Source organism: Pteropus vampyrus, unplaced genomic scaffold (assembly GCF_000151845.1).
Source record: "Pteropus vampyrus isolate Shadow unplaced genomic scaffold, Pvam_2.0 Scaffold206, whole genome shotgun sequence".
Lineage (NCBI taxonomy): Eukaryota > Metazoa > Chordata > Mammalia > Chiroptera > Pteropodidae > Pteropus > Pteropus vampyrus.
The window spans coordinates 2,233,928-2,244,242 of NW_011888987.1; the positions used below are offsets into that span (position 1 = coordinate 2,233,928).

Genomic DNA, 10,315 nt, shown 5'->3' on the forward strand with positions numbered 1-10,315 from the left:
TCCAAAAATCCCTAAACAAAAGGTATAGAAAATCTGTATTCTAAAGGGCCAGAGCCAAATGAATACCCTAAATTATTACATCTGAGTCCCAATAGCATAAAAATAGATTATACTCTACCATTTGTAAGACCCAAATACATAGCTACATAGAATCAGGTTGTTCAGTTCTTACTGGAAAAAAATTTTAATTCAACAGATATACAGAATAATGTCAGGTAGAAATATGAGCAACTGGCCTATGGTCATCATCATAGAGGACAGCAAAGTAATTAAATATATAAGAATTCAGGTAAAGCATAATATTTTCACTATAATAAGTAAGGCTATAACATAAAGTTCACTTTATATATACTTGAAGCTCAAATGATGTACATATTATTTTTGTCATTTAAAAAAAACAAAACAAAACAACTAACTAAATTTCACTAACCAGTGGCCTAGCTGTTTAATATTTTTCCTAAAAAGTAGGTACTACTCTTCTGAAACGCAGACATATTTAAAAAAAAAAAAAACCCAAAACCAAAAAACTCGTATGTTACTTCTCCTATTGTGACAAAATGGCCAGTACTTTAGTACTCCAGTAAAAGAGTACTAAAGTGTTAGAAGTTTGAAAAGTAACAATTATTTATCTTTCTTTGCACTTTTATTGGCAAGTCTACAGAGCAAATGTACAAAGAATTTAGATATTTAAATTTGATTTATTCCATGTTGAAATTACACCTTTCTCTGCTTTCATTTTAGACTTTAATGAATTTAAAAAGACCAAAACATCTAAATTTTCTTATGCAGCTTTGCAATTAAAGCACTACCTTTGTATTCTAGCATGTTGCTAGGTTGTCTCTTCAAATGGAAAATAAATTGTTAAATATGCCCATGAGGCTGTCAACGTAAGTGCATAACTTCTGCGCCATGCTCGAACACCAAAGCAGGTAACCCACATTACCTGCTGCAGCATGACTGCCTGCTGTTGCTGGAGAAGGGCTTGGAGCTGCTGAGGAGACAGGACTTGCTGTTGAAGAATCTGCTGCATTTGCTGAGGGGTGATCACCTGTGGAGTCATCATGGCCACCGACACAGGCACCTTGAAAGAGAGAGAAAGTGTGGTTATAATCAATGTCTGGTAACATACTTCACTGCTGTTTGCCATCTCTAATAAATTCCTTAGCGATGATGACCAATAACTTTATGTAATATTTGTTGTTATTTAACTATTTACTAATAATATTAAAGTTCCACAGTATTTAGACACTAGTTTTCCAGATGCATCAGATTTCATCAGATTCTATCTTTATGTTCCACATCTTTAATGTATTATGCTAAGATGTTTAAGCTTTGACTAGCAAAGTTAAAAATAAACAATTACAAATCAGTGTTCTCAGTACTTTATAAGTGATATTTTCATCAGTGTCACAGTGTTATAAAGGAAAAGCCTTTTGAAATGGTTTAAAGGTATGATTGAAATAATAATAAAGATGAAACAATTGGAAATAATATGCCTATAAATATGTTATCAAAACTAGTAAGAGAATATACATAGAATGTACTCAATCATAAAACATAATCACTATCTTCAAAATTTTATATGTAATATACTACTAGAAAAATACATATAATAATATATATTCCTACACGCAGTAACTCATATAGGAGATATATACATATTCAGAAAATAGGTACATAGATAAGTCCTCTCAAAGAAGTAATCATAGTCTAGTATTCTAGCTTCTTCTTTAAACATTTCCTTATTTCAAGCTACATGAACTTACACCAGGAAGTCCAGGAACCTAAAAATTACTCAAAAGTTATTCATTAAACTAAAAAAAATATTATTTTGCTTAAAATTTCCTCTCTACCGTTTCCTTCCTCTTCAAGGTCTGAGAATTAAAGTCAGAAAAGAAAAGGAAATAAGGAGTAAGAGAAAGAAATAGAAGAGAAAGGGGAAGCAAGGAAAATAAAGAGTAAAGGAAAGCTAGGGAGAAAGCCTTAGAGAAAGCGATAAAGATGTGGAGAGATAAGAAAGAGATGGCAAGAGAGGTAAACAAAAACCTTGCACAAAAACCTGAAGTATATGCTAAATTCCATGGCAGTCTCACTGTTTGAAGGCATGGCTTGTAGTACTAACGAGCATTAATCAAACTTGTCAACTAGCCAAGTTTGCAACCTTTGAAAAAGCAATCATTTTCTTTCTTAGAAAAAACAATTCACTTTTACTGTAAATAAAAACAAGTATTTGTATAAACATTGCTTTAGAACAAATTCTTGGAAAAACATGTCTTTGAAAACAGAAAAAGATTAACAGACATGGCTCACAATTTATTTTAATAGTCATTTTTAACACAATTCAAATGTTTCAAGTCTGGCACTTTGTGTAATAAAAGAGAAATTAATAATAAAAAAGAAGTTAGAAAAAAAAGTATTCAGAGTGGAATAATTCCTCTCTCAAGAAAAAAACTTCATAGTTAATACTAGGAAAGGGCTAGGTCTTTTCTATTCCATGTTGATATCCTAAAATATGAATTAATTAGATCTAATTTTGTAAAAGGAAGATAAATAGTCACACTATAACAAAATCAAAAATGATTTCCAAAAATATTTCTGGCCTTTTAAAGAACACACTGACATACCTATAGGTTACTATATTTGAATTTATCATAATGGAAGGCATTCTAAAATACTTGTTGTGATATTAATTCACCCAACAGGTTGCCCAACTGTTTACTTTAGTTGTTTAAACACTTAATAGTCAGTTTACTTAATTATTCATTTTTTGATAAACAAATAGAATGATTAAAACAAATAGTTTGGAAAAAATTAACTATCTACAAAAATGTCTTTTCTTCCAATAATCATTTTACCTCATATTGTCTCCAAATAACAGAGAAGACAGACATGTTAAATTTTAAAAGAAATGCCAATCTAGATGAATAGGTAGGTAGACAGATAGATATTACATATATGTAGATAGCTATGTACATACATACAGATATATACATGTAGTTGTATACCTTTTATAAAGTCTATTATGTGATGAGATACTTGCCACACTTCTCTCACCTAACAGTGCTTTATCACTTTTTAGCACATAGAGTGTTGTCACTTAATTATCTCTATATCTACAAGTGAGAGTACTTTATGTGTAACTGATAACGAATGCACTTTATAAGAAAAGTTTTATGAATGAAGGCATGTGATAATACACTTCAAGTTTACAGTCAGATTTCAGCTTAAACAAATTACATTACACTATAGCTTGTTGCTATTGCAACTGATTTGGTCTATAAGCATATTTAGGCAAGTTTTCCACCTTCGTTTTCTATAGAGTTCATTTTCCCTTTCACTATGGTTGGATGAATAATTTTTTAATCTTAAAATGGTTTGTATTTCCCTTACAGTTAAAACTTTAATACATAAAAATAACTGCATACTTGTCATCCTGAAATCACACGAATCACATATATGTGATGTTCTGTAAATTTTAAGCAGATTCTGGCCTACCCTCTAGGAAACTGCCATCTAAAGCTGACACAGACATAAAGATATAAAGAAAGATAAGCCAACTAACACACAACTAATTGAACATTCTACTTCAGTAAGATATGTACAAAAACACAAATTAAAATTAATTATTTGTGTAGAAAAGCCCAGGCGCACTTCTGAGGGATTTCTGACATTACAAATAAGCCAACACTATCATCCCTAAATCCACATACATAAGCTCATCCAAAATGAAACATTTGAGGCAACTAAAAATTTAAATTATTTGAATAAACAGAAAATTAGGTTTTCTTATAGTGACAGTTATATGATGGATATAGACTACTCAGCTTGCCTTGTTTAGAAATTAATAATTTCTAAAATGCAGAACTTCTCCATTTTAAGTGATTCATTTTGTGACAAATTTCCTTTATTCCTCCTTTATCTCTTTTATTACTGTGTCACTGCATTTCTTTCCTATTATAAGCTACTCTAGGAATTCATTGAAAAAGATGAATAGAGAGTAACTAAGTACATAACATTTTTTTGCAGATTAAGCTATTTTATCAATATTTAAACATATAAAACCATCATCAGACTTAAAGTTCTATGGATAACCTAAAATATATATACCTTAACAAGTTAAGTGTTAAGGATTTATTTTCCACTAGATACGCAATTTTATTCATGCAAAAGTTCTGATGAGCGGCCATAATTTAGATGTGTGATAGAGGAGGGAAAGGAGAATTTACTACAGATATTTTCCAGTAAAAAGTCAAATAAAAGTCTGGTAGGGTCTAAGAAAACATGATATGTTATGCAGCTATCAAATATAACCAGAAGAAATAGCTGGCTTTAAATGGGTGTCCTCATGAAAACTGTAGTCTATCAATTAAAATTTTCAAATATGAAAGAAGGAAACACAGCTAATTTTGGTTAGTAGATTTCTCTTTTTTTCTGTCTGGGTATTTACTATACTGACATCTCAAATTTCCTATCGCGATGCATTAAATAAGGGTTTCAATTAACCTATTTATTTTCTCATTAGATGAATTAAGCACAAACCTGGTGTGTTGCTCTGTGCACCACGTACTGGGTACTTGAACTTAAAGATAGAGTTATATATTCTGAAATGAGAGAGAAAAAATTCTGAAACTTGAAATGAGTCAAAATAGTAAAAGTCGAAAAGAGTATTTAGCCATTATCTTAGAATAGGTAGATGATGACTTTAGATTTTAAGAACAAAATTATAAATATGTTTATATTAAACTTCTAAGTGTACTTCATTGTAAGGGTCAACGAGTTATTCAGAAAATGCAAAGATCATGCCTCCCCTCAAATGAATCTAGAGTTATTTTAAGAGTTGTGAAAATGGACCAAAAATTTTATTTGATATAATGAGCACACCATCTTTTTATAATCTAATTCAGATGGAGCATTTCTGAATGTGTTGAGTTTGCATATTAAGCATGTCACTTAATTAAACATCCCAGTTATGTGTGGGTGATTGGAAAGATTCTTAGCGTAGTGTCAGTCCAGTTCTTTCTTCAATAAATGTGAACTGGAAATAACAGTCACAACCTGTAGATAGAATTTACAGTGAGAAACATTATATTCTTGTTAACAGGGTTTGCCAACTACTGGCTTATGGATCCCTTTATCTTTCCTTAAAATTTAAAGACAAGGAAAGTCCAGACTTGCAAGCCATAGTACTTAAAAGAAAAAAAAAAAAGTATGTAACTCTATTAGGATTAACTACATTATAATAGATGCAAAGCTTATTTTCGTGTTATAGTATCTGCTCCCACTTTAACAGACTATTGATAGGAAATATTTGATTGTACATTCTTTGATAAATTTTTTTCTGTTCACTTCTTTTCTCTCTACACTATCTATATCTACAATTTATTTTAGCATAAGAAACTACTGTACTGCATTGCCAGTCTTGGTCCAATTGCAAGCCCTGGTTACACGTATAATGTCTATCATAATAATAGCCTTCAAAAGGCTCCTGGTTTTATGGTATTAAAAAGAACTGACAATGAACTGAGTGGTATTTGTAATTGAACTGAATTGAATTGAGGAGTATTTAAAGAGATCTGGGATGGACAGTGCATATTGCTATTTAATATAATTTTTTTTTTTTAGCAACAGGGAAAAGATTGTGTGACAGAGACAAGAGAAAGAGCATCACAGTGCAGTCATAAGACACTGAGGTTCCTTTTAATTATGATTCATCACTAGTTAGTTTCTACTATAGTTTAAGACACTATTTTAATTACTTTGATAAAGCAGAGTGTTTTCTGTTTTGGAAAGTGGAGTTTGTCCAACTTTATCTTTCTCTTAGTTACACACAAATATTTCAGAAGAGACTATAGTCTTTTCTTTGTACTTTGGGTGAAAATGAGGCTGCTCGTATAAGCATGTCATTGTAGAGATTATGAAGAGGTGATATATAATATGCTACACCATATGTTTAAAGACCAAAAATGCAACTTTTAATCTCACTCTGGCTAATCAAGCTGCTCAGATTATTTTACATACATCTTTGGTTTAGGCCTTGACATGCCCTTGTTTTTCTTTCTTCTCAAAGCTAAAGTTCCTCTCTTTGATTAGCTGAAACATTTGCATGGTCACTACACATTTTTCATTTTATAAATCATTATGCATTAGCAGTCTTGATCGCCTAGCTTGACTAATCCTGACGAACTGAAATCACAGCTGAAGGTCAAACTCCATTCCACTGCACATTCATATTCAAACAAATCTGCACCATTGTTCATTAGGCTCCTAAAATCATTGGAAAGAAGTTACTGAATATCTTACACTTATTCCTTATTCTTTTTAAACTTAACCTACAGAACATTAATGCTTAACAGATGATAAGGGCAGAATACAAACAGAATCAGTAACACTGCAATTGGAGTGGCTGGTTTCATTTTAAGTTGTAAAAACTAGAATATAATCAATAATTACATAGAATTAAAATACTTGGGTGCTTAACCAATTTAAGAAGTAGTTGTACTGTGAAAAGAGGTATACTTATTCATGAAAATGATGCCATTTATTTATGTTCAGTAACTTAAAATGTTGATATGACTAGAGGGCTAAATCTATTCCCTAGAATTAAAATCTTGCTCGAAATTACTGGGAGAGTAGTTTCCTGGGACTGGGTTAACAATCTTGTTTATTTGTCTACATCCGTAAATATTTCCTTTTAAATTTTAAAATGAATTTTAACACACCAGATACAAAAACAAAACAATTGTGATTTTGATGGAGCTCACAAAATTAGCCCAAATAATATTAATTTCAACAAAAAGCAAGCTGTCCTGATAAAAGACGTCTCTCTAAGAAAGCAAAAATAAATATGAGAAGGAAGATCCTTTCATGCTTTCATAGGCGCTCTCATAGATTGATGGATGATAATCATCTTAATTTCACTGCTCTCCAAAACAAAGAGCCAGAAAAGGCAGCAAAAGACACTAGCCCATTCATTCCAGGACCTGCACAATGCTAATTCCAACATTTAGCTGCATGGTTTTCTGCTTGATGTATCAGAGCTCAAAAGATGAAAGCAGAGAAGTAATTGCTCTCCTGGTTCTTATTCTTCACTGACAACCCATAAATTTAATTTTACACACACATTCATTTACATTTTCAAGTATATGACATGATAATTGCCAGAATATAACACCTCCATTCCTGTAGATACAGCAACTGACTGATTGACAAGTGTGGTGAATAGAGAGGAATGGTGGTTGAATTGCAGAATTTTTTTCTTCTGAAAATTACACTTAGAAGGGCTAACGGTAATAAGCATTTATGAAATAGTCTCACCATAAACATCTGCACATAAAATGAACAGTAGAATTCAGTTATTACAGTTTCTCAGCTTTTTGTGCTTTACACTGAACTCGACTATTGAAATAGTAAAATTACCAACACCGTCTCTATTGAAGCACAAATGTATGAAACAGTCTATCCCCAACATTTACCACATCCATTGGTTGTTACTCTTTTCAGTCAGTTATGACATTGCAAAGCAATATAATATTTAGCCTATTAAATAATTATATTTTGAAAAACTTAAATAATTCAATATTTTTTAATAAAATGTACATTCTTTCTGAGTCACACAAAGAAGACATATGATTCTATAAAGAGTAGTTACTGATTATTTTTAAGTGCTTCTTAACAAAAACATACTCTTCAGAAATCTCTTGCAGCTGGGTACACTGATTTGACTTTCTAGTTGACCATAGAGAAGGCTACAAACTTACTTGCTTTTCTTTGGCTCCAAAGTTCAAGAATGGAACAAAGTCCTCTCAATTGGATCCTAATGAGAAAACATCACCAACTTTACAGAAAATTTTCAGATCATTAAGATGCTCTCGCTGCACTTGGAGTTGCTGATGAGGCTGTCTAACTGACAGAGGCCAATTTCAATGGAAGAAGGCCATCAGAAAAGGAAAAACTGAGGTAGGTTTACTGAGAGTATTGTATCAATGACTAAACAATTATTTTTTGTAAATACCTTATTTTGTATAGATCAAAGATTACTTCATGTCACTAGGTTATGGGTTGCTTAACATTCACTTTTAGAATAAACAGAACATATGTATCTTGGTGAAAGAACCACAATATCTCAAACAACAATTTTTGTTTCATATTACACACAAATTATATGTCTATCTACAGAATTAGAAAATACTCTTAAGTTTCCTGCCCATAAAGATTCTTTTTAGGTATACAAAATATATTGCTAATCGATTTTTAAAATTAATTAAAAATATACTAGCATCTCTAAAATGTATAACCAAAGCAAATTATTTTATCAGTGTGTTTCCTACAATAGCTGTAACGTATTAGCTAAAGAAATAGTGTTGAGGGCTTTATGTACAAAATTGACACCCAAACTTTCAGCACATTATACAAAAGAGACAACTGTTTAGAATGCAGTTAATAAACATTTAATGAGAATTATCAAAGCAAAACCCCAAAAAGATCTATCCAAAGAATAGATTAAAAAGTTAAAGCAAAATCTCATGTTTTAAACTCATAATTTCAAATAGCAGGTGGTAGTTATGCCTGGAATTCATCCTCAAAACAATCTAGCTACTTGGTTAATAAAACATAGCCCCATTTCATTCATACCTAAAACATTTCCCTCTAACTTTTATTTAAGACATATGAAAGTACAAGGTGGATATCAAATCCTATTATTATTAAATACCATTTTTTATGAAAGCAAAGGAATCTCATCCATGAATAGCTTAAACCTGATGTATTCTATAGCATTTAGATTAGATTATAAAACTACCCTGAGTCCTACTTATATCTTATACCTGTATTTAATTTCACATTATGAGATATCATACTGTTGTAAATTATGTTGGATAGAGTACTATTTTTTCCATAGTTGCACCTATTTTGTTTAATAACTGACTTTCCATAAGATTATAAAACTGTATTTAAGATAGTTTTGCTCATCCTGTTGCAATAGACTCCACGATTACTTTCTACCAACTAGTCTCGTAGAAAGGTTTCTAACATTATAGGTAATGTAAAGTCCATTAGGTCAGGCTCTTCATAGCATGACATGCAGTAAATTACAAGTGCTTCAAGCAGCTCAGTGAATTATAGTTCGCCACTTTGAAAGGTTTCCCACTACAAGACCACAGATATCAGATCTGGCAGTTAGGATCCAATTAACACCTTGGTCAGAATAATCAGATTGCATGTGTAAGACTTGTATAATTCGTTTATTGCTTCCATGCATCTTCTGTCTGTAGGTAAATTTGTTGCTGTTATTTCAAAGCTTGGAATCAGTATTTCACTTGCCTTTAGGTTATATTTCGAGTTCTTTTTCAGTGCAATGATGAAGTCCTCTTGTTTCCATAATTTAGATCACTTGTCCTGTAGATATTACAGCTTGATAAATGGTTTGTTTTGGTAGTTTTGTTTTGTGCTCTTATCATGTCATTATATGGCTAGAAAAAAATTGCTAGCAATTTTTACTAAGTACATTTTATTTGGTGTATCAGAGACAGTTTTCTCCAGTATAATCACTGAGAATCTTGCATAACAATCCTATACACCATAAATGACATATGCAATGACATTTACATGTGTACTGTCATATGAAACTATTTCCTGCTACACTGAATATAATACTATGACTGAATAAAAAAAAAACATTCTGATTTGGTGATATCATTTTTCTAGCCATGGTCAGTTATTTAGAAGAGGTCCTTCAGGGAAAGACTAATAAGAAGAAAATACTATTCTCATATTTGATACTTTTCGCCAGTACTTTGATAGCTAGTTTAGTCACACTTTCAAACATTATAGCTAACCAAATAGATATCTGGAAAAAATAATCTGACCCAAAGGATGACATAGTTTCTTAAAAGAAAAATAGATATACAAGTTCCACTACTGCAATTTTTAAACCACAATGGCCTAATAAATGTTCATAAATAAAAAAACCTCTAATAACATTTCCTGAAATAGCATCATAGCCAATTCCCAGTGAAGCTTATTTGTTATAAATTAGTTTCTTTATTCTCTTTTATATTATACCTAATGCAGATTTAAGTTCTTAGATTCAGATCACATGTTTCAAATTCAATATAAACTATTATTAGTATCATGAAAACACAGTTAAACAAATTCTATGTAGAAGATGTATTAAAAATAATTACTCTTTATAGATAAAACCTAAGTGATAATACTGGAACTACCAATTGTAAATATGTCCCTAGTTTGGTTTTACACAGACAGCTATTTAGTGATTAGTGAAGACAGTACAACTAGAATTCAGTTTCTTTTCACAAGT

At 31.1% G+C, this 10,315-nt stretch overlaps 1 protein-coding gene across 18 annotated transcripts in view; it reads right to left on the bottom strand.

Moving 5' to 3' along the window:
* FOXP2 (forkhead box P2) overlaps positions 1-10,315 on the bottom strand; it is a 245,159-nt gene that overhangs the window by 62,472 nt on the left and 172,372 nt on the right. For 17 of the 18 annotated variants that reach the window (XM_011372417.1, XM_011372419.1, XM_011372423.1 and 14 more), the window contains one exon: positions 944-1,081. The exons of the other annotated variant lie outside the window; for it this stretch is intronic. In XM_011372417.1, coding sequence (XP_011370719.1) covers positions 944-1,081 — 138 coding nt within the window. The remainder of the gene's footprint in view (positions 1-943; positions 1,082-10,315) is intronic. 18 annotated transcript variants of the gene reach the window in all.